This window comes from Myotis myotis, unplaced genomic scaffold (genome assembly GCF_014108235.1).
Source record: "Myotis myotis isolate mMyoMyo1 unplaced genomic scaffold, mMyoMyo1.p scaffold_m19_p_3, whole genome shotgun sequence".
In the NCBI taxonomy this organism is placed as follows: domain Eukaryota; kingdom Metazoa; phylum Chordata; class Mammalia; order Chiroptera; family Vespertilionidae; genus Myotis; species Myotis myotis.
Genome location: NW_023416335.1, coordinates 162092009 through 162115536, shown reverse-complemented (window position 1 = coordinate 162115536; position 23528 = coordinate 162092009). Strand labels below are relative to the sequence as shown.

Genomic DNA, 23528 nt, shown 5'->3' with positions numbered 1-23528 from the left:
AACAATGACAACATCACTAATAATCCTTCACATTTGCAGAGCTGTTCAGAGTGCTGGAAACAAGAGGGGTGTTATTGCTGATAGGAATGAACATAACAATGGTCAGATCCTCACATGCCCTATTAGGTAAGTAGGGAAGGTGTATGCTCCATTTTACAGGTGAGGAAACTGAGGCGCATTTTTCTGAGGTCTCAATGCTTCAAAGTCCCTACTTTGCCCCCAAGATTCTTGTCTTTGAGACACAGGTTCTTCCTTCAGTCTATCTAGCTCCTTCACACTCACTGAAAGCCCCACTTCCCCCAAGAAGCCTGCTCTGATTCCTGGGTTCCCTGCACAAGCCCCTCTCTTCTTTGACCTTCTCTACTTGGCCAGGAAGTCCAGAATGGTTATCGTGAGTAGAGAAGTTCTCTCTCAGTTGACTGTGAGCTTCCTGAGGTGGAGGGGTGGAGAACAATTGTGGGTATCCTAGTGCAGGGCTGGGCTTGGAGAAGGTCCTCAATTCTTGTCTGTGGATCTAGAATTTGACTTGGCAGGATTAGGCCTGTACCCATCAGAATAGATTCTGGCCAACCCTCAGAGTTGTGCTGGAGAGGGAACCTGATACCACTTGGGAGAATCCCTCATATCTATGCTTGCTAAGGCAGCCACATGGTGCCTGGACCTGTCAGGAGGCATGTAGGTCAACACTGGTGCAGCCTCCTTGTAGGATGGTGGGGCGGGAGACCTTCTGTGTCCAAGTCGCATTGGCCGGAAGATGAAACTAGGTACTTGACGCCCTTTCCCCATAACTGGAGAATTCCCAGAGTCCTGTGGGCAATTTGTGTGACCAGTGACTGACCAATCCCAAGAGCGGAGATACAAATAGACACATAGCTTTAGCCGTGAACAAATCTCAGTACTTTATTCATCCCTTGGCAGGGAGAAGGTGGCCAGCCAGTCGGGAGGGGTGGCTAGGATATGTTATCTATTCAAATAGCATATAGCACTGATTATGCAGAACAGGAAGGGAAGCAATAAGTTAACAGCCACATAAGTTATGAAAAAATAATATATATATATATTTTATGTATCTTGTATCCCTACTGAGGATTTGCTCCCTTGGAAACCAATAAATAGGCAGAGAAAAAGCAGCAATCAGCACCCTTTGGGATCTCAGGATGGGTGTGTCCGAGTTCCCTCCAGCCTGAGTCAGTAGCCCTTCAGCGCCCCCGACAGGCCTGGAAGACCTGAGCCCTCGGAGGAGCCCAGGCCTCGTGGAAAGGAGATGAATGAATCAAAGAGCGGGGCTAGAAGAGGAGGGGAGGCAAGGGCAGGTAGGGAGGAGGGAGGGAGAGCGAGGAGGGGGCTTGTGGAGTGGGAGGCTAAAGCTGCCAAGATCCCCTGCAATCTGCAAAGACAAAAGCCAGGAGGAAGAAAGGGGAGCCCCGCATCTTGTTGGGTGCAGAGTTTCTCTTTGGTTGTCACTGGGGCTCCCCAGCCCGACTGACTGACCACAGGAACTCAGAAGGTCCCAGGCCTTCCTGGACTGCGCCTTCATCATGGCCCCGCCGGAGTCAGGGGAATGGACATGGAGGGCGGAGGGCAGAGGGGGAAGAAAAGGAGGAGCTCTGACCCCACAGGGATGGGGTGTCCCCGGGCTCCTCAGTGAGTGCAGAGGAGGGCAGGGCCAGGCTGTTTGGCTTGATGGGGAGAACAGAGACGCTGAGAAGGGATTCATGGGAAATGGGCCTAGGGTTTCATGGCAGGGGTGGGGCTGGGAGCTGGTACACCAAAGCCAGGTTTCAGGCTGGGAAACACCTGTGTGGGGTGGGGAGGCGGGGGAGGGGTGGAGAGCAGGCAGGGTGGCGAACCCCAGGATGCAGGGAGGGGAAGGGAGGACCGGATCCTGCCGCCTGGGCCCAGGCTGCCGTCCAGCCTCCACCCCCGCCCCCCCCCCCCCCCCTCCGGGAGTTCATCATGGCAAGAATAGCTTCTGGAGAAGGTGCCGGGAGCTGCTTGGGCAGCCTGTCCATTTCTGTGTGACCTGCTGGGAGGATCCTGCAGGAGGAGGGAGGGCACAGGTGTCTGGGCTGATCTCAGAGGTCCAGGCTCAGGCCCCAAACGCCCAGGGAGCCTCCTTCCCTCACTCCCTAATACTGTCAGACCTCTGGGGAGCCCAGCTGGTGCAGGAAAGCCAGGGCACCCAGCCCCCTCAAACTCCGGATACTGGGAGGGGGATAAGCAATCCTCACTGTCCCTGGTCCATGGCTGGGTCTGGGTGAATGAGGGCACCAGCCTTGCACAGAGTTTGAGGCGAGGCGAGGCTTGAGATGTGAGTTTAGGCCAGGGCAAGGGTTGGGCAAAGGGTCAAAGGGACCTGCTCAGAGCCCTCTGCTGAGTAGAAGTCTCAGAGGAGCGAGGAGGTGGAGATAAAACTGACCCCACTTCCCGTTCACCCCGTCAGGAAGCCTCTGGCCAGAGGCTGGAAGGGTGGATTGTGAGATGCTGATGCCGAGTGGCGTGACTTTGAAAAGCTGGTGGACAGTCCCAGCACTCATTGTTTGAACTCTTCTCAGTTCAGAATCAGGTTTGCCTCCCCTTGCAACCTAGAGGCTCTGAAGAGCTTTCTTGAGTCCGGCTCCAGTCTCTCCTGCTGCAGGGTGACCTGGGCTCCCGGTGTCCAGCTGCCTCACTCGGAGGCCTCTGACTCCTGCAGGAGGAGCTTCTCTGACATCTCGGTGATTTTGATCACGGGGCCTCTGCTGTTCTTCTTCTTCCGGAAGGGGGCTCTGGCCAGGTGGGACTTGGAGGCAGCTACAGGGAACAGAAGGGGTGGGGGAGGGAAGGGGCTGGAGGTGTGGGGGCCACTTAAAAGGATGCCTTTGGGGTCATGACCCCCACACCCTGTCCCCCTCTCCTCTGTGGGGCAAATAGACTCACCAGTCCTGGGTCTGGATTGCACAGTGCTGACCACAGCGGCCGGAGCCAAGTCCATCCTGGGAAAGGAGGGCGAGGGAGGGATGTGAAGGGAGCCTGTGGCTTATGTTCCTCTGGGATTGGGGCCTGGGGACTGGCAGGTAGAGGGCAATTCTTGTTGTCATCCCCAGCCCTGGGCTGCCCTGCTGTGTGACCCTGGCTCACCAGCATGTCCTCTCTGAGCCTCTGCCCCCTCTCCCTTGTATAAATGGCTAACTTTTACTGAGCGCTTATTTGTGACAGGTATTTGCATGCAGAATCACCAGTCCTCCTCACCACAGGTGGAGCATGTTTATGATCAGCCCATTTGCCAGATGGGAAAACTGAGACTTTAAGAAGCTGGGCCAACGTCTCAATTTGTAAAGTGGCTGAGCCGGGACATGAACCCAGGCCTGCCAGGCTCACAGTATCGTGCTGGAGGGGGAGGCTGGCTGTGTGTGGCGCTGGTTCTCTAGTTCTCCTTCTCCCTCAGCCCCACCCCACTGTCCCCACCCCTCACCTGCTCTCCTCGCCCTCCACCAGCTTGCGGTAGGTGGCGATCTCAATGTCCAGGGCCAGCTTCGTGTTCATGAGCTCCTGGTACTCTCGTAGCTGCCGCGCCATGTCCTTCTTGGCCTGCTGCAGGGCCTCCTCCAGCTGGGCCAGCTTGGCCTTGGCGTCCTGGAAGGCCAGCTCACCCTGCTCCTCGGCCTCCTTGATGTTCTCCTCCAGTTTCAGGCACTGCAGCCAGGAGGACAGAGGGAAGGGGTCAGCGAGCAGAGCTGAGAGGGAGAGAGTGGGCCGGGGCCAGGAGCCCACCTCACGGGTGCGTGTGGGGAGGGAGGGCTAAGCAGTCCGTTCCCGGGTGTGGTGATGGGTTGCATTGCAGCACCAGGGAGCTCAGAGAGACCTAAGGCGACACTGTCCAGAGACCACCAAAGAGGCCACCTGTCCCAGCCGCCCTTCTTTGAAGGCCCACCACTCCCTTCTCTCTGCGTGGCTGGCGGGAGGTGGCAGGCTCTGGGCGTGTGTGGCGGGGGCTCTCTAACAGTCCAGCAGCCCTGGCCAGTCCACAGAGCCCTCTCACAGGCAGAGATCACGTGATCCTCACAGCCCTCTCGTAGAGCAGGTGAAGGACGGAGGCACAGAGGTGCTAAGTGACTTGCAGGCCACTTCGGTCACTTCCTCTTGCACGTACTCAGCATGCATGAGTGAGGTCTGTGTGTATATGTGTGTGAGCAGGGGCGGGACGATGGGAGAAAGAGTAAGAGAAAGAGAGGGAGGGAGAGGACATGTGTCCCTGTGCTCCTCCCCGCTCCTCCCCCCGGGGCTCCTCCAGACTCACGTGGCTCTTCATGGAGAGGATCTGGGATCGGAGCTTCTGGATGCGCACATTGAGGTCAGCAATCTCGCTGCGGCTGCTCTGGAGGCTGTTCCCAAACTCGGCTGAGCAGGCGGCCCGCTCCTCCAGCTGGAGGGCGGAGAGGGGGTGGTGGGCAAGATCTGCTCACTGTGCCCCCGCCCCAGCACCCTGCTTCTCACTCCTTGCTGCTCCTTTTCCTCTCACCCCAGCCTCCTCGCTCCGACGCCCTGTCCTGCCCACCACATCCTCCTGCTGGCTGCCCTAGACTGAGCCGCACAAGCTGTGCCCACACCTGGCCTGGCATTGCTGCCACCCAGGGTGGCACAGGAGGGAATAGACTGTGGGCTCTCTTGGCCCAGCACAACGCTGAGCTCTCTAATTCTCCATGCCTGCCTGGGAACTGCCTGCTGTGGCCTCTGCCCTGCCCAGGATCTCAGCACACACCTGAAGGAGCCTCAGCCATCACTAGTGCAGCCCCTGCTGCCCTGGCGGCCTCTCCCACCCTGAGGTCCGCCACGAACCTGCCTCCGGGAGTACGCCTCAGCCTCCTCCTGGCTGCGAGCCGCGATGGCATCATACTGGGCTTTCACCTCCTCCACGATGCCGCTCAGGTCTATGTGGCAGCGTCTGTCCATGCCCACGGTCACTGACATGTCCTTCACTTGGACTGTCAGGTCCTTCAGCTCCTGGTGGCACAGATGTGGGGGTTCAGGGCTGGTGGGGGACACCCCATAGTCCCTTTATCTCCAAGGTGAGGGGAGGGGAGGCTATCTGTCTTCCTGGAGAGACAATCGAAGCATGAATGCCTCCCAGCTTGCACTCTGGGAAAGCAGCTCGCCACCCCACTTGCCCACTCTTGGGCCTTCCTCGCTTCGCAGCGGAGAGGGGCACAGGGAGGACTCCTGGCTCCAGGCCTACCCTACAGACTTATTCTCCTTCACTTTCCCCACTGTCTGCACTGTGGCCACCCCAGGATGCACACCTTCCTCCTGGGTGATGGGGAAGCAGCCCAGGACATTTGGGCCTGGGGGAGCCGTTCGCTCTGCTCATGTTGCACCATTGTGGCTCGAAGCAGCTTAGCCCCACCCCCCCGCGATCCCTCCCCCCTAGATGGGGAGCTCCCTGAGGGTCTGGCAGAACCATTTCAGCTCCGGGCCCTCCACATCTGGTAAGGGAGCATCTCAGTTTGTTGATAAATGTTGGAATAGAAACCCTAGAATGATGAGGGCAGGAGTGGGCCTAGAGACTGACAAGCCTATACTCTGCACCTGAGGCCAGGTGACATCAGGATCACCTGAAACGGGCTGGCCCCTCCCCATCCAGCTGAGGGGCTTGCCCAGCAACAATGACAATGGGATTCAACCTCAATATTTCCCTCTTTTCCCTATCCTGTAGGATCCTCTCTGTTCCTCCTCTCTGCTCAGAAAACGCCAGCCTCCATCCTCAGAGACCCAAACTGGTAAAGCCTCCCATTTCCCCGGGGGCTCACCCAGGCCCGGCCTGTGCTGAGTGCCCTCCTGGCAGCCTCGCCTCCCATCCTCACCCGGCCTGCAGGAGTGTGAGCCCAGATCACAGACAGGAAAGAAGCCCAGCACAGAGGTTATGGGGACACTGGGAATGCACTTTGCGGCTCTTGCTAAGCTCCCTTAGAGGGGCAGAGACAGGAGGGGAAGCCGCTGTCCTTCTAGCCCCAGACTGGCTCTTTCTGTCACAGCTGATAGCTTCTGGCCTGAATACTCAGGGATGTGGAGAAGCAGGTGGGGACAGGGGTCTTCCTAAGGGGCTGCAGGGTGTCCCCTCTCTGGCCCTGGGCTGCTTTCCCTGGAGGTGCTGAAGAACTGCTGGCACCTGTAGGGGGGGTGGGGGTTGCAGGGGGCCCAGTGGGAAGGAGGAGGAGGCCAGCATTGTACAGAGTGAGTCAGATGGCCAAGGCTCCTAGAGGCCGGGAGGGGGGCCAGGCAGTGGGGGCGAAACTCTCCTGGAGGAGGGAGGGTGTGGGGTGCAGATGTAGTTACTCCTACTGGTACTCACAGTCCATCCTTGACCTCTCCTTCAGGCATCAGATTTTGTTCAGTGATCTCATTTTTCTGATATATTTATATTTTTACTTGCTTGTTTGAATCAGGATCCAAATGAAGTGCATATACTGCGGCTGGGCCATATGTCTCTAAGTCTCTCTTCCCGTAGACGCAGATACCCCTGCCATCGCTCTCTGTTTTTTTGTTTTCCTTACTGTTTTTTAAAATTGAGAACACTGGGTTGCTTGCCTGGAAGCGCCCCACAGTCGGCATTTTACGGATTGCTCTGTGTGCTGGTTTAGCACGCACCTCTGCTCCCTGCGTTTCTAAACACTGGCATTGGAACTGGAGGTCTGCTCCGATCAGGTTTGGTTTGGGCTCATGACCGAATTCTGACCCTGTCTCCTGACTTTGGGCCCCTCCCTGACCCCCATCTGTCTCTATGCTCAGAGAGGTTGTGTTTGAGCCTCTGGAGTCTATACCAGCCGAGGCAGGTGCCTCTGACCTGCAGCTCGTACCCCTGCAGCCATAGAATGCAGGGCCCGGTGGGTCAGCTAGTGCCACATGGGCCGCTGAGCAAGCCACCCCTCCCCTGTCTGCTCGCTAGCATCCCTGGTGACAAGGATGGGCTCTGGGAAAGGGAGCTTGGGCAGGGCAGGCATCCTGCAGCCTCTCAGGCAGCATCCTGTCTCTGCCTCGAAGCTGCAGGACCCCGAGCCCAGTGGCCAGCTGCCCTTTAGGGGGTCTCCTGACAAAGGGTTTTGGTTGACCTTCACATGAACAGAGACTACAGGTCAAAGGCAAGGAAGGGCCGACCCCGTGCCAGAATAAGGTCAATGATGCCCACAGACTCACACCCACCTCTGCTGCCCCGGTTACCACGGAGACTGTCATTTCCCACATGGAACCAACATCCCGGCCAGGCCTGCTTGGCTGGGGACAGTTTCAGAGATGCAGCTCTGGGGTCTTCGGTCACCAGGTGGTGGGGGCCAGCGGGTTCTGCATAAGGCCCTCTATTGGCACTGCCAGCCCCGGCCTAGGTTGGCATTTGTTTCAGTTCAGGAACAGGCTAGGTCAGTGATGGCGAACCTATGACACGCGAACTCACTTTTTTGGTTGATTTTTCTTTGTTAAATGGCAATTTAAATATATAAAATACCAAAAATATAAATCTTTGTTTTACTATGGTTGCAAATATCAAAAAATTTCTATATGTGACACGGCACCAGAGTTAAGTTAGGGTTTTTCAAAATGCTGACACGCTGAGCTCAAAAGGTTCGCCATCACTGGGCTAGGGCACTGTCAAAACACACAGAAGGAGGGCTCCCCCACCAGGGCAAAGGACTGGCTAAACCGCTGATGGAGCAGGGAATGCAGGAGCTTGGTAAACAGAAGCAGGAAATGGAGGGTTTAGGACATCTGCAGGCCTGTTCAGACATGCCAGCCCATGGGGCTGCACAGTGTAGAACAATGCTGCCTTGTGCGGTGTGGCAGTGCCACCCTGGGCTGGGCCCTAGGAGGATGTCACCTCCAAGTTGGCAAGAATTAAGCCGAAGTACAGTGTAGAGCTTCTCTAGGGAGCCAGAGGCTGAGGAGCTGCCACGTGGATTGGGTGACCACGCTCCTGTGGCCCCCAGGTCTGAGGGCTCACTTAGTGGTGCTCAGTAAAATGTAGGAAGGGCACTGGGCTCTGAATGCCACCACCTCTTATAAGCTGGGTAACCCTGGGCAGTTTTTAAACCTCTCTGAGCCTTGGTTTTTTTCATCTGTAAAATGGGCATAATTATAGAACTGAAAACAGCTAATGTTTACAAATACTTCCCACGTGCCAGACACTGTTCTAAGGGTTTTGGGTTATAGTAACAAAATAAGTCTTCACAGCAGGCTGGTGAGGCGGGCGCTATTATTCTCCTATTTTGCAAATGGGGAAATTGAGGCATGGAGCGATAAAAGAACCCGCTGAGTTCACGTAATTGCTGGGCCAGGATTCAATTCCAAGCTGCTCTGACGTTAATCATTATCCCTCCCTCATAGAGTTGTGAGGATTAAGTGAGATTATGCCTGGAAGGTGCGTACACGGTGCGGGGATACAGAAGGCCCTCAATAAACAGTAGCCGGGGATATTTTCGTAACTTGTGAAGGCGACGGAGCCAGGGGAAGTGTCCAGGGCAGAGCAGCCGACTCCCCGAGGCACCACGAGGGCAGGCGCCAAAGCGGCTTAGACTCAGCAGGTTCCCTTTGCAGCAATCTGCACCCCAGGAGGTGTGCCTGGCTGCAGGGGGGTGTCCTCAGATGTAGCTAATCTCTGGAACCCGAGTTTATGGGTGGGGCAGGCGGAGTTCTGGCTGGCTGCAACCAGGCCCACGTACGCTCAGGATCTGGCATGCACTTTGGTAGCTGAGGGGGAATGCGAGCCTCTGTCAGCTTAGGCTTCTCTCACCAGCCTGTGCCTGGAGGTGAGGGGCAGGGGGACTGCCCAGAAGGATGCAGTGTGGACATGGGGCCCCAAGCAGTGCCTGGCCTTTGGCTCCTGCAGGCCTATCCGTGTGAGTGTTGTGTGTGTTGTGTGTGTTGTGTGTGGTGTGTGGTGTGTGTGTGGTGTGTGTGTATGTTTTGGGGAGAGGAGAGGGCTGTTTTCGGGGTGCGTGGTGTGTGTGTGTGGTGGGGTTGTGTATGTGTATGTGTGTGTGTATATGTGTGTGTATGTGTCTGGTGTGTGTGTTTGGTGTGTGGGGTGTGTGTGGGGGTGTGTGTGTGTGTGGTGTGGGATGTGTGTCTGTTTGGTGTGTGTAGTGTGTGTGTGTGTGTGTTTGGTGTGTATAGTGTGTGGGTGGGATGTGTGTGTGTTTGGTGTGTGTAGTGTGTGTGTGTGTTTGGTGTGTATAGTGTGTGTGTGTGTGTGTTTGGTGTGTGTGTGTGTGTTGGTGTGTGTGTGTGGTGTGTGTGTGGTGTGTGTGTGTGTGTGTGGTGTGTATGTGTGGTGTGTGGTGTGTGGTGTGTGTGTGTGTGTGTGTGTGTTTTGGGGAGAGGAGAGGGCTGTTTTCGGGGACACAGAGGTGGGCCTACACAAGTAGCCCATGCTTTGCTGATCTGGTATCTGCTCCAGAGTTGAAAGCAGCGTGTCCAGCCCTCCTGGGGCGTCTCGTGTCTGCCATGTTTTCCTGCCCCCTGAGGTGGCCATGGCTGCCCCTGCTTTTGCTTAGACCTGCTCTATCAGATGCGGTGGCCACTAGCTATATGTAGTCAGAATGGAGGTGGGCTGTAAGTGTAACCTACACATAGGATCTTGAAGACTTAATATGAGGAACAAAAATAGCCTGTTAATTTTTTTATATTGATCACATGTTGAATAATCATATTTTGGATATATTGGGCTAAATAAAATGTATTATTAAAATTATTTTTTTTCTGTTCCTTTTATTAAAATAATGTGGCTACTAGAAAACTTAAAAGTACATATTAAATTACATAATTACTAGTATGTATAAATTATGTACACATGACACATGTGGCTCACTATGTTTCTGTTAGTGCCGGTGCAGAGGCTCACTGTATGGGGGATCTTTTTAGCGAAGAGTCAGTCTTGCCTTCTCAGCCTGCAGCGCAGACCTCGCTTCCTAACACCTTCACCTCGCTGCCTCCCAAAGTGCCAACCCGGCTCTGAGCTGAGCCCCTGCGGCTCTCACCAGCACAGCCGAGCCCTCCCCTGCTCTGCAGCACCCTCCCCAGGTCCCCCCCCCCCCCAAGGCCACCCAGCACACTTAGAATAAGGTCCAGAGCCCGGCTCTGGGTCCAAGCCCTGCATGATCTGGCCCTGCCTGCTTTGCCCTGGTTCTTTCCTTGCTTTCACCACCAAACTCACTTCTGCTCTTGGTGCTTTGCACAGCTCTTCCTTCTGCCCGAAGCCTCCTCAAGTCTCCATTAGGCTGGATTTTCCTGGTTTTGGCCTCCTCTCGCTTGCACCTCCTCGGAGATGCCCCTTGACCTTGGGGTCTAAAGCTTTCCCCTCCCTCCAGCACGATGGCATCACTGGCTTCTTTGCAGCCCAGCACTTCTCACTCTCCAAAAGGATCTTCCTTCAGATGTTTGTTTAGTTGCTTATTACTGTCCCCTCTTAGCTGAGCTGCACCCCTGCGAGCAAGCAGGCACTCTGGCCGTCTTGCTCGCCTGCTGTGATGGCAGTGTCTGGCATCGGCAGGCCCGGAGGACACATGTGTTAGATGGATGAATTGGCTTTAGTCCTCATCACCAGCCTGCGAGCCCGCTACTGTTACTCTCCCCACTTTACAGGTGAGGAAACCGAGGCACAGAGCGAAGAAATAACTTGTCCAAAGTCATAGAAATGGTAAGGAGCAAGAGTCAGGCTTGGGGTCCAAGGGCTGCAACGTCTAAATGGGACAGGAGCCAAGCAGTTCTGCAATGCTCAGCTCAGATATACGTCTGGTTATGCCTGGCCTTCCTCCAGCCATAGCTCCATACTTGTAGGACCTCCGGCCTGGCTCCGAGTTTGGGCTCTGGGGTGAGCAGCAGGGAGGTCAGATTCAGAAACACTGGCCCTGTGATGCCTGCCTCGGCTGCACCCACAGTGAATTTGGGCCGAGAGTTGTGTAGCTCTGATACCTCCCCCCTCTCCACAGGAGGAGGTCGTGAAGCTGTGGTCAGCAGCCCCTAGGACCATCTTAGCAGAACTTTCTAACTGTGGTGCCTTTGATCCCTGCTCTGGCCTTGGCTGCGTTGCCATAGCTTGGCACCAGCTGTTTGCAGTATGCAGGCTGCCACGTCCTGTCATCCCCAGCAGTGGTGCTGCCTGCTCATAGCTCAATGGAAGCATCACCCCTGCAACTTCTCACCCCTGAAACAGGAGGTGTGGAGAGGAGAACACATATCCCATAGGATGCCAGGAGGCAGAGTGGCGAGGAGGGGCAGCGCCCAGAAGCCAGCAGCAGGGCCCGTCTGCTGACTGCACTGACTCTGCGCTAGGCCTTGCTGGGCCATTGTCCCCCCAGGCTCAGCTGGGGACTTAGGGACAAACGACAGTGTGTCTGGAGGCTCTCTGTCTGCATTTACTGGGTCATTTTTGTTTGGTAGAAGCTGGTATTGTCTTGTAACCAGAGAACCTGACTCCAAGCCTTCCCTGCCTTGGCTCAGAACAGGGAAGGGTGAAGCGCGTGGCCATCAGAGCTGGAAGCGGGTACCTGCAATCAGGCTGCCGGGACAGAGGGAGATCGTCCAGTAGGAGTGGCTGCTCAAGGCCCCCTGGCTCCCTGCTCTGAGGCCGCCTCCTGACCCTTGTCCATATGCACCTGGTCCTCGCGTGCCCTCAGCACAAGGAGGGCACGGGTGCTCCCTGAGAGAGGCCTTTGGGGACCCTACCTGCCCCAGCTCCATGAAATACGTGATGAGGGACAGGTTGGATGTTGGATGATTGACAGCCGTGCAAGAAGGGGCTAGGAAACCGTTACAGCTGTGGCCAGAAACAGCGAGTGACTGTGAAGGTTCCACACCCCACTGGACGTCCTTCCCTCCCCTGCACCCCTAGCCGTGGACCAGTCAGCTCGTGGCTCGGCAGGACACCGCCCTGTCTCCTCACCTGCTCGTAGACAGTTTTCATCAGGTCCACGAAGCTCTGCAGGCTTTTCAACTTGGTCTCCAGTTCGGTCCGTCGAAGACACTCTGTGTCCAGGTCCTGGGGGTGGGAGCAGTGGTGAGTGATGGGAGAGGGAGTCGGGGGTCCCAGGGTGGGAGTGGGGTGGGGGTCTTTGCTTCCTGGGTCAGAGGGGGGCGAGTCCCAGGGGAGACCTGACTCAGAGCCTGGAGGAGGAGCAGGTGGGGCAGGTATCTATCTCTGTGGTCTTGGGACTCAAGCCTCTGAGGGCTTTGCTGGGGGATCTGGAGGGAAAGCGGGCAGAGGGTCCCCGAGGAAGGAGCCCGGGCAGGCTACCTTCTTCAGCTGGACGAAGGTGAACTCCATGTCTGTGCGCTTGGAGATCTCGTCTTCGTACCTGGGAGGGAAGGAGGGAGAGAGAGAGAGAGAGAGAGAGAGAGAGAGAGAGAGAGAGAGAGCGCTCAGCTGGATGTGGTGGGAGCTTGGGGTTTGGTTAGCCCTCCCTGGGCGGGGCTTAGGGCTTTTGCTGTCTCATTTGGTGCCTTGTGACAATGAGCAGAGAGTAGTCCTTCCTTCAGGTGGATGGAGGCCCTCTTCTTCTATGGCACAGCCCTACTCCCCCGTGACACCCTAGTGTTGGCTCCGGGGAGGCAGGCCACCCGTTCTCCTTCCTGACTCTCACCAGTCCTCTCCTGCTGGCGTCTGCCCCCTTGCTGGCTGTGCTCCACATTCGCCTCCTCCAGGAAGCCTCTCCTGATTGGTAGCCCTTTCACCCTGACACTTTATTCCCTCATCTTTTCCCTAGTTCCTCCCCTAGGAGTCTCAGTTTCAAAAAGCTGTGCCCTTGGCCAGGCCTGAACCGAGCATCCTGCTTACCCCTCGCCCTCTCCCACCTCTCCCCTTCCCTGCAGCCCCTCCCTCCTCCCTTCTGCTGGATGGCAGGACACCATCCATCGTGTTCCCTCCAGAGGGAGGGCAGGAAGAATGTGGACTCCACAGTCAGACGAACCCTCAGTGTGGTTTTGGGCAGGAAACGCCATCCCTCCTTCCTTGAATCCCTGGTCTACCAGGGGTGTGCCTGTGTGCACGTGTGCATGTGTGCTTGCATGTGTGTGTGTGTGCCTGGGGCCGATGAAGTCCCCTCCTGACACAATGACAGACGTGCACAGTCAGTACCCTCTCTCCTCAGCTTTGCCTTCTTTGCTCAAGTCCACCTTGTGTTTGGAACAAGGACACTGTTGGGAGGGGAGATGGGTCCCTGCATCCCTGATCTTACCCTCTTTCTCTAGTCCACACGTCTGTCTTGGCTCCCGGGGGGGGGGGGGTGTTGGCCAGCCTTCCTGCCCCCCGCATCCCCCCAGCCCTGCCTGCCCCGGGGATGTGGGGGTTCTGTTGCTTCCTGTGTGCTTCCCTCCTCCCCAGGGAATACCTGAATCACTGGGGCTCTAATTACAGCCGCCTGCCCAGCCCCTGACCTCCCAGCCGGGCAGCGTCACCCCTCGCCCACATCAGCTGCTGGACCTGCGCCCTCAGGCCTTCTTTCCCGCCCGCCTTTCCGAGGAGCGGAGGGGACAGACCCAGGGGTGAGAGCCCTCAGGGCGCTGGGTCTGAAACTCAGTGTGCTGCCTGGTCACTGCCTGGGCTTCCAGCGTCTGCAAGGGGCTCCTAGGCTGCAGGTCACGGTGGCGGGCGGAGGGCGGGTCAGGGACTTGCCAGGGTGGATGAAATGCCCAAGAAGCTTTACCTTAGAGTCCTCAGCCAGGCAGGCTGCTGGTCCCATTTCACAGATGGGGAAGTGGAGGCCCAGAGAAGGGCCCGGAGGCACGTGGGGTGTGCTGGTCAAGCCCGGGCCCAGAGCCAGGCCAGGTGGGCTCCAGTCTTGCTTCCTTGCTCACCAGCCAGGCGACCTTGCATAAGCTACTTGTGTGTGCCTCACTCCCGACAACGGTGATGTCGTGAGGATGAAATAAGCAAAAACATGACGTGCTCACCGCAGTGCGTGGCGCCTGCTAAACCTACTGCTACTCTGACCACCTACGCTCCGTTCTCTCCAACGCCAGCCAGGCCCTTGGCCCCTCTGACTCAGCCTCCAGCATTTTCGGAGAGAAACGGGGGAGGCCTCATGGCAGAGAGAGAGCACAGGAGGTTCTCTCCGCACGGCCTTTACAAACCCTCCGGGCCAGGCTGACTTGAACAGGCCTCCCTCTGGAATTGGGGGGAGCCCAGATCTGAGCAGCCCCTTATGGCCTGGCCCTCCCCACACAAGCCTGGGGGTCAAACCTTTCCCCTTCTCCCCTCCCCCCTGGATAGGGGAGCTCTGCCCGCCTGGGAGGGCTGTCCAGTTGGGGCCTCTGTGGTGCCAAGCTCCTCTTTATCCCTCCCTGCCTTTCCCATCCTCTGTGCAGCCTTCCTCCTCCCTCCCCATGGGCTCCGCTGGGTTTGGGCCCCAGGTCACCCCTCAGCTGGGTGCTCTTGTGAAGGGAACAGACTGCACAGCTGTCTCCCATGGACCTGAGGCGCTCGCCATGGCCTTGAGCAGGCGGTGCCTCTAGCAGGGACTCTGCTTCACTTTTAGTAAGTAGACGGGTTGGCTAGCTGGTCCCTGGGGTCCCGGCTACGTCCAAGCTTTGGGAAGTCTCCATCTCTATAGAGGCTGAGGTTTGCCATGCCCCCCATTTCACCTCCAATCTCTGCCAGTCACCACTCTCAAACCCGTTCTCAGCCCTCTCAGCTCGTCACACCCACACCCCCCTCTCTGCCCAGCTTGTTTATATCTAGGAGGGAAGCTGATCTCATCGGCCTTGAGGAGGCAGGGCACACCCCTCCCTGTCAGGGCTTGGGCTGGCGTCTCCCGGCTCCTGGGGGCCCCGGGCTTTGGAAGGCCAGGCGGCAGCTTCCCGGGCTCTGGCGTGCAGACCCGGAAGCCCTCTGGCCTCACTCCCCCCAACTCAGGCGGGTTCCCTACCTGGAGAGAGGATGGGAAGCCCTGAGCCTAAATGTAAAATCAGGCGGCAGATAGAAACCAGGCGGCAGGCCAAATGAGGGGGCTGAGCCAGATCAGAACAAGTAGTGTTTGTACAGAACTTCCAGTTACAAAGTATCTCCGCAGATGCGATCTGGCTGGGCTCATGGGCGCAGCCTCTCACCCTGGATGACATGGGCTGGGATGGGTTTTAGCTGGGATGGGTTTTAGCACGCATGGCTCTGTGACTGCGGACCAGCCCCTGTCCTCTCTGGGCCTGTGATTCCTTCCGCATGTAACCTATGTCCTCCCACCAGCTCTGCCATTCTCTGATCCTTTGAGGGCCAAAGACCTACTAGATACCAGTGAAATGAGTCATAACTTCCCCCATTACGGTCAGAATGGGCAATCAGATTCCTTATGTGTTTATCTAGGACCTGGGAGAGAAGGGCTGGAGTAGAGGAGACCTCCAGGCCAGGGAGGGGCCCAGCCATAAGGACCAGTCCTGGCCAGGGCTGCAGATCACGCCTGTTGGCTGGAAAGTTCCTGGCAGACTCACAGGTGAGGAAACCGAGGCCCCAGAGTGGGGGGAGCGTCCTGGTGACCATGCCCTCTGACTGTGGCCTGAACAGAGGTGATGCGGAGAGGCGACGGGCAAGCTAAGCCCCAACCCAGGTCCCTGGACAGGCTGCCCACACCCTCCATCCCTGTCTGCTAGCTGCTCAGGTCAGCGGGGCTTGGGGCAGGACCCAAACACCGGAGGTGGAGAGGGGGTTGTGCCTCAGCCTGTCCACCCCTCACCCTGGCTGGAAACCAGACCTGAGAAGGGGGTGAAGGGGGCGTGCAGGGGCAGGGCCTCTCTGCCCTGCCCAGCCTCCGTGTCCGTGAAGCCCTGGCCACTGTCTGATCAGAGAGGGTCCTCTCTCCTCTGAGCCACCCATGTGCGTGGTCTGCCTTTCTAGACTGTCCAGTTCAGCCCAGCAAGCCTGCGTGCGTCAGGGACGGCCCTGTGTGCGGGCACTTCAGCCTTCTAGGGGTAGGAGGGTGGCCACTCATCGCCACACTGAACTCTCCACTTGCTCCTCACACCAGCCCCAGCTGGTATCAACCCACACAGGAGGAAACTGAGGTTCGCCTGTTAAACAACTGGACAGAGGTCACAAAGCTAGGGTGGGAGGGGGCAGGGAGTAAGTCCCTTTCAGTCTATACCTAGGCTAGGTCTTTAACCACTGAGCTTCCTGCCTGCCAGCTTGTCCCCCAAAGTCCTAAAAGCATAGTGCAGGCTGGGGCTGTGTCTCCCCCATCTCTCTGGACCCCACTGAGGTCGGCACACACCACCTATAGATGATTGCTTCTCAATTCCAACAAAACCCACTGCTTCTGTCTTCTGCCTGCACCCGCTCCCTTCCCTGGCAGCCCATCCAAGCCCATCAGGACTTCCCACTGCCAGTGGGACGTGAGCGGAGAGCAAGAGTGTTTATGGACACAAGGGGAGGGGACAGGGGACAATGGCTGTGATGGTGCCCAGGGGTTAGCTGTCAATCACAAGCCTGACCTAGTGTAAGAGTCACTATCTGGGGGTGGGGAGCTGTGGGTTCACTGCTATATTCCCTTGAAACCTAGAATACTGCCCGGCACATAGTAGGTCCTCCGTAAGTATGTCTGGAGTAAAGAAATGCTTCTTAAAGAAGCTTCCTCTTTTTCTGGCTTGAGTGCCCCGGACCTTGTTCCTGAGGGCAGGTTGGTCCCCACCCCCAGTCCCTGCCCACCGCCCCCGAGGGCGCACGTTACCTGATCCGAGACTCCTCTACCTTCTCCAGCATCTGCAGCAGGTTGGCCTCCAGCTGCCCCCGCTCCTGGCTCACTGTGCGCAGCTCCTCCTGCAGCCGGCCCTCGTACTTCTGGTAGAGGTGCCCAAGGTCAAAGGCAGTGGAGCCCTGGCTCTGCAGGAAGCTCCAGCGCGTCTCCAGCAGCTGGTTTCGCTGCTCCAGGGCCTGCACCTGGGAGAGCAGGAAGGCTTCGGTGACAGGGCCAGGGTCAGGCCCGGAGGCCCCAGGACCGCCATCGCACCCCCTCTGGGGCTCCCCTGGGAAGTGGCAGCTCATCGGCTCCCTGCGCCTCTCTGGGGCCCTCACTCAGCACTCAGATGGCACCTCCAACGGCTGATTGTTCCAACTGAAGATGGTGAGATAAGGAGGGATCTGAGAGAGGTGGAGCCAATTAGCAAAGGTTTCCTAGGGGAGGCGTGGGGCCAGCTAGATGAAGGAAGGGGCCAGGGTGTGAGTGTGAGGGCTCTTCGTGCCGCCTGGGGCTTGGGTGGGAGACCCCAGGGAACCTGAGGTGTCAGAGGCCCATCTGACACCCCCCTCGACAAGCCTGGTCTCATTTTGCCTTGGAAACCCAGCAGGGTAGGGCCTGGTTACTACTTAAGTGCTAATCCTCCTGGCAACCATGGGCTTGTAGCCTTGCCAAGCCTCAGTTTCCCCAGCTGGAAGTTGGGGATAATGTCACCTGCCCTTCCCACCTCTGTGGGCTGTTGGGAGGAGAGCCTGGGATGTACTTTGAAATAGAAACAAGAGCAAATGCTTCTGTGGCTCCTTCTGGGCATCAGGCCTGTTCTAATGCTTCACATGCTTAACTCATTCAATCCCCACCACAACCCAAAGGGGTATTGTTATGAGTTGCATCTGCCCGTGAGGAAAGGCGGCACAGAGAGATGAACTTGCCCAGGGTCACAGGATTAGCAGGTGGTAGAGCAGGTGTGGACTCCAGTGAGTTTGGGTTTAGGATCTTTTAACCACTGCAACCTATGCCTCCTGTCTGCTGCTGGGCCACCGTGGGCCCTGCGCCCACCTGCCCTTCTGCGCTGGCTTCTGCCTCTAGCTAGGCCAGGTGCGCCTTGAGGATAGAGGCTGGGGGCTCTGAGCTCAGCTGCTCCTCTCAACCTCCGCCTCCTTCACACTCTCCTGCTCAGACTGCTACACGGGCACCCTCAGCTTACTCCTCAGCTACCAGCAGGCCGCCAGCGTCCCTCCTGCATCCTCTCCTTCCCTCACCCAGTCCAGGCCAGCCAGCCTGGGCTCCCCTGCCTCTTCCCCACCCTGCCTGTCCTCTCCAGGCTCCAGCCTTCTTGGGGCATACCCTTCCCACCACTCCAGTCCCTCCCCAGCCCAGATGTGCCCCCATCTCCCCACCTGCCACCGCTCCCTCCGTCCCCCCCCCCCCCCCCCCCGCTCCGCCCCATTCCCTCAGTATGAGGCCCTCAGTTTATCTGCTCCTCACTTGTCTGGACCTACCACCCTCCCATCAGACTGACAGCCATCTGCTCCCTTCTTGGGGTCCCTAACCCCTTGGCGCCGGGACAGGGATAGACCACAGAGGCAGGAGGGGTGGCTGGGCCTGGCTTCTGGACAGTGTGGGCTGTCGTGGTCATGAGGATGTTGTGATGACAGCCCCATGGTGTTCCCTGTGACCGCAGGCGAGTAGCTGGGCCCCTTGCTGCCCACTGCGGGCACCAGCTCCCAGAATCACAGCCAGGAGCCTTGGTCCGTACCCTTCACTTACAGAGGAGGAGACGGGGGCTCAGGGCAGTCAGGTGACGTGTCCAGTGTCACACAGCAACTTGGTGGCCCAGCTTCCCAGACCTGCCCATCTGATGGTGGCTGCCTACTCTGGACGGTCAGGGGTTCCCTGTTCCTCCTGAATTTGGGTGCCTGGTGGGCCTCCTCTCTCTTTCTCTGCCCTGCTCACATCCCAGGCAGTCTGATGCCCTTGGGAAGTCCCCCTTGGCATTCCAGTGACAACGCTCAGTCCCACCGGCACTGGGAAGTCCTGCTTGAAGCTGACCTAAGCCTACCGTCTGTGTCTGCGGTAGTCGCAGCCAAACAGGTTCCGTGGGGATGGAAGTCAAGAGGGTTTCTGTCGTACTTGTGTGTGTGTGTGAGTGTGAGAGGGTTGTTGGAGGGGAGGTATCCGCTCGCCCCACCTTTGCTCCGTTTTGACAAGCAGGAGCCGTGTTTACAGTGAGGGTGGGGTGCGAGGAGAGAAGTGAGGCTCCTTTCTCCACCCATGAGCAGCAGAAAACCCTTCACGCCAGGCAGTTCTTCCCGTAGTCTGACTCCAACGCCCTATGTGCAGCACTAGCCTCTGGAGAGGGGGTGCGTTTGGCCAGCCAGTGCAGCCAGAGGGCATTCTGGCTCTGGGGGATGGGGGATGGGAGCAGCCCCCACCCCTGCTGCCCCTGGGGGAGCTGCCTGTTGTCTCAGTGGTTGGGGATGGCACGGAACCCCCTCCCAGTACCTTCCCACAGACAGGCTCCTCCCTCTCTGCACAAAGGCCTAGGGAGGTGCCAGGTTAATTGTCACCATCCTCCCAGACTGCTGAGCACTCACCTCTCCTTCCCCTTCCTCCCCATCTGGCTGACCCCCCTGCTCTTAGATCACTGGGTGGCAGTTCTAGGAGGGACCTCAGAGAGCAAACCTGCCTCCCACTGTACAGATGAGGAAACTGAGCAGCCCAGGTCCCCAGCCCATGGGCTCCAGGCAGGTGAGCCGACAGGGTGGTGTCCTTGGGCACGCAGGTCCTATTCCTCAGGTGAGGGGTTTGTCAGATCCCCTGCCTTCAGCCAGACGTTGGCTTTGCCCAGGGAGCCCGTGGGCCTCTTGGTCAGGAAGGGCTGGTATCTGCCTCCTGCGTGCAGGCAGGGCACGGCTCTGGGGACTTCCAGAGGTCACACAGGCCTTGGGGAAGACATGGTGCCACCCTCTGTCTCCAGGCATGTCACCACCCCTCTTAGTTCCCCACTCAGGCTGACTGCTGGCCCCTTTCTCCTGCCCCATCTCCCTCCCCTCTGTGGTCTGCATGTGAAGGTGAGCTGCCCGCCAGCGGCCTCTGCGGGGTGGTGACATGGCCCTCCCTGCCTCCCTCAGCCTCCTCTCCTGCTGCTGCTCCTGCTCACGCCCTCCTCCCGTGGCTGCGGCTGGACCAGCCTTCCCACTGGCATGCTCTCAGGGCCTCCCTCAGAGCAGGAGGCACAGGAACTACAGAGGGGCAAGTGGCTTACCCAGGAGGCACAGCCTGCGAGTGGAGGAGCCAGCACTGCTCCAGGGCCTCTTGCCAACTCCTGGTGGCCTTCCCCAATACCCCTTCACCCCCTCTTCTCCTTCTCCACGAGCAAGGCCCTCGTGGCCTTTACAGGAGATAGAGAGGGACTGGAGCTGACAGATCTTCCCCATGGGATTGTGAGTCAGGGCCAGAGGGCTGGACAGGAAGGTGGAACTCTTGGGAGGTCATCCCTACTGGCCATCTACTTCGGAGTAGGACTGCAGGCCATGCCTTCACCAGCCATTCCTATGAGGGGGTATCCTCTTGGCCATACTCAGAGCGCCTCCCTAGCCGATGGAGGGTGTATGTGTGTGTGTATGTGTGTGTGGGGTGTGTGTGTGTATGTGTGTGTGGGGTGTGCATGTGTGTGTGTGTGTGTGTGTGTGTGTGTGTGTGTGTGTGGGGTGTGTGTGTGCATGTGTATGTGTGTGTGGGGTGTGTATGTGTATGTGTGTGTATGTGTGTATGTGTGTGTGTATGTGTGTGTGTGTGTGTGTGTGTGACCCCAGCCCACACAGCATGTTATTCCCAGACATCCCAGAGGCCAGAGCCTCCTCACAGGCTCCCTGATTTCTCTCCATGCCGCAGAGGGACAGAGGGGATGTGAAGCCAGAGGGCCCTCGCCTGTCCCTTCTCTTTGCCTAGAGCCCCACCCCTACACTGGCTGCACTCCTACCCACCCCCTCTTCTCAGGCTCCTGCCTGGAAGGGGCTGGTGGGCGGGGCCCATGATGGTGTTTCTGATAGGACAAACAGCACACCTGGGGCATGGTAAGTGCTTTATGCATTTTTTTCAAAAATGATCCCATTTGATTATGACAAGCCCATTACACGGATGTGTACCGAGGCACAGGGAGGTTAAAGAATTTTCCTGGTCAGAGGTGGAGCCGGGATTCAAACCCAGTAATTTGGCTCCAGATTGCACACGCTTAACTGCTACCTGCTTCCAGTCAGGCCCTCGTGGCCTTTACAAGGGGACAGAGAGGGACTTGGGCTAACAGATCGCCTCAGAACGGGTGGGTCAGCCGAGACTCCTCAGGCAGAGCCCTAGCAACCAGGCCCCTGGAGGCCGGCACCCAGGGCTCCCTGCGTCCACCCTGAGGAGCACCTGTCTCAAGGTCCAAGCTTGAGGGTCGGGAGGCTCCAGTCCTGCTAAAGACCTTCAAGGGCATTGCCTTGGCTCCTGGGCACAGGACCCCAACCCCTCAGGCCCCTCCCTGTACCTGCTCACCCTCTTGTCACCACCCCCCGCCCCCCCCCCCCGCCCCCCCCCCGGCAGAGGCACAGAGTAATATCAGCTCTGGAGTTCAGGGAACAAGCCGCCCATCTGAGCCAAATTACATAGCTCATGAAGCATTCCTTTTAAGGGATTAATCTGGGTTAGGAGAGGAGGTGGCTCTGCAGGGACCTGCCTCCCCAGGGCAGCAGGCTAGTCTGCTCCTAGGCCAACAGCCCTCAGTGCAGGGCACTGCAGCCAGCCAGGGCTCCCCACCCCCCACCCCCCACCCAGGCACTCCAGGTATGGAGGCAGGAATGCTGGTCCGGGCACGTGAACGGGAGAAAGAAATGGTTCCCATCACAAAGGCTACTGGCTTTGTGTCTCACAGACCCGAGTTCAAGTCCAGCCTGTAGATTTGCTGGTTGTGTGACTTGGGCAAGGCACGCAGGCTCAGGATGGGCCGTTTCCTCGTGTGCATAGCGAGGGAACCAGGCCTGGGGGTGTTGTGTGTGGGCTAAACGACACGCATCTGCTAGGTTCCCACAGAGAGCCAGGCACAAGCGATGCTCTAAACCGGCTGCTCTCTTCCCTGGGCCCCTCTCTGGGAGCACCCGCCTCCTGGGGACACGAGCAACAGCAGACAGAGGAGCCCAGAGGCAGGGAGAGCAAGGCGCAGGCGAGAATGAGTCAGGGCAGAGGGGTGGCTCTGGTCTCCTGTGGGGGGGGGGGGGGGCTGCAAGAAGGTGGAGTTTTCCTTATCGGAAAAATGGGCATAAAATGACTTCTTTCCTAAGGCTGTTGAAGGAAAGAGAGATAAACATGGAAGCACGCAGCACAGTGCCCAGCATGTAATAAGCAATTAAGTAACAGCAGCTCTCACTGTTGTGACTATTACTCTTGGGCAGGGCCGGAGGGAGCAGAGCTGAGGGCTGGTCAGGAGAGGTTTCTGGAAGAGGCGAGGGAGGAGCAGGCTGGGGAAGTGGACAGGGCTTCCTCAGAGCTCCGGAAGCCCTTGCCCAGGGGCAGAGGGGACACGAGCACCCAGACCAGCATGCGGCCGCGGCATCGGCTCTCGGAAGTCAGGGCTCCGGGCACTCGGTCCGTCTGCTCAGGTGGGGGCCTGGCTGGCTGCCTGTCTCTGACTCGAGCATCCATCCCCTGCATTCCTATCTCTTGACTCCTCCGCTGCACCCCACTCAGCGGCCTCCTTCCTTCCGGAACCCCACACGCCCCCTAGGCTCCGGGGTGCTCCTGACTCCAGGAAGCTGAGCAGAGCCCGAGGGCTGGGCAGGAGGCTGGACCCCTGGGAGGTCATTGCCACTGTCCCTCTGCTCTGGAGTCGGACCGCAGACCATGCCTTCAGCTATTCCCACGAGAGGGCATTCTCTTGGCCATCCTCAGAGCTCCTCCCTAGCCCCTGCCTGGGGGGAAGGTGACCCCAGGCCACACAGCACATTATTCCCCAGACCTCTCTCAGAGGCCCTCCTGGGGTCTCTTTCTCCCTCCATCCCGGGGACGTCCCTCCACATCTCTGCTCAGAGCTTACGGAGCTAGGAATGCCGGCTCCCCATTGGCTGGGGGCAGGGGTGGGGCATGATGCTCGAGGAATAAAGAATTCAGCCACCTGCCAGTCCTTACCTCTCTGGACCCTCTTCCCACGCTCACTTACCTTGCCAATCAGGGAGGCAAATTTATCATTGAGAACCTTCATCTCCTCCTTTTCTTGGTTCTTCTGCTGCTGGATGGCTGGGTCCACCTTGAAGTCCAGGGGCACCAGCAGGCTGGGGTTCACCGTCACCTTGGGGATGGTGCCAGCTGACCAGCAGCCAGTGAGGCTGTGAGAGCTGAAGCCGGGCCTCGGGGCTTCGCAGCTGCCCCATTCCGAGGTCCCAGGCCGGGGGCCGCCCGCTGGAGTCACCTCACAGCTGCTCAGGCTGCTGAAGCCAACGACGCAGGAGCGGCAGGCCATCGCGGCCCCCGGGCCTGGAGCGGGGCGGGTGCAGGGATGAGCGAGGGAACCTCTGTGGGGCGGCGTTGGCAGTTGGCTCCCGTCGCAGGTCGGGCAGGCTGGGGACTGAGGAGCAAACACCTGTCGTACAGTGCTCATTAGCTGCAGGAGGGCGGGCACCTCCCAGCCCGACCAACCTGTTAGATGGTTACATGATGTGGTGCCCCGGCCCCTCCCCCCGCACCACTCCTCCAGGCCCGGGATCTGCCTTGCTGAGGGGGCAGGTCACAGCCCCCAGCCCAGCAGGGCCTGGCTCCAGGGAGGGGTCGAGTCTGAGCTGGCTGGGTAGGGGTGGGAGGCGGCAAGAGGAAGGGGCG

At 58.4% G+C, this 23528-nt stretch overlaps 1 protein-coding gene and 1 long non-coding RNA gene across 6 annotated transcripts in view; one reads left to right on the top strand and one right to left on the bottom strand.

Annotated features, from left to right (window-relative positions):
* Window positions 1-1944: 1944 nt before the first annotated feature.
* KRT80 (keratin 80) lies at window positions 1945-23344 on the bottom strand. 5 transcript variants are annotated; one of them, XR_004965813.1, is made up of 10 exons: window positions 22873-23291; window positions 16674-16882; window positions 12257-12317; window positions 11906-12001; window positions 4819-4983; window positions 4280-4405; window positions 3455-3675; window positions 2920-3049; window positions 2420-2828; window positions 1945-2037 (listed from the first exon to the last, which is right to left on the bottom strand). XR_004965813.1 is itself a non-coding variant. In XM_036297587.1 (9 exons), the coding sequence occupies exons 1-9, from the start codon at window positions 23308-23310 to the stop codon at window positions 2586-2588; spliced, it is 1689 nt and encodes a 562-aa protein (XP_036153480.1). In that variant the 5' UTR covers window positions 23311-23344; the 3' UTR covers window positions 1951-2585. The 5 variants fall into 5 exon arrangements, 4 of the variants coding, with proteins under 4 accessions (XP_036153480.1, XP_036153483.1, XP_036153482.1 ...); XM_036297587.1 differs by having other exon boundaries at window positions 1951-2828; window positions 22873-23344; XM_036297590.1 differs by having other exon boundaries at window positions 1951-2793; window positions 2920-2975; window positions 22873-23326.
* Window positions 16850-23528, top strand: part of LOC118649967 — a 28705-nt gene continuing 22026 nt past the window's right edge. Inside the window, exon 1 of the long non-coding RNA XR_004965815.1 lies at window positions 16850-17066. This is a non-coding gene — a long non-coding RNA (uncharacterized LOC118649967). The remainder of the gene's footprint in view (window positions 17067-23528) is intronic.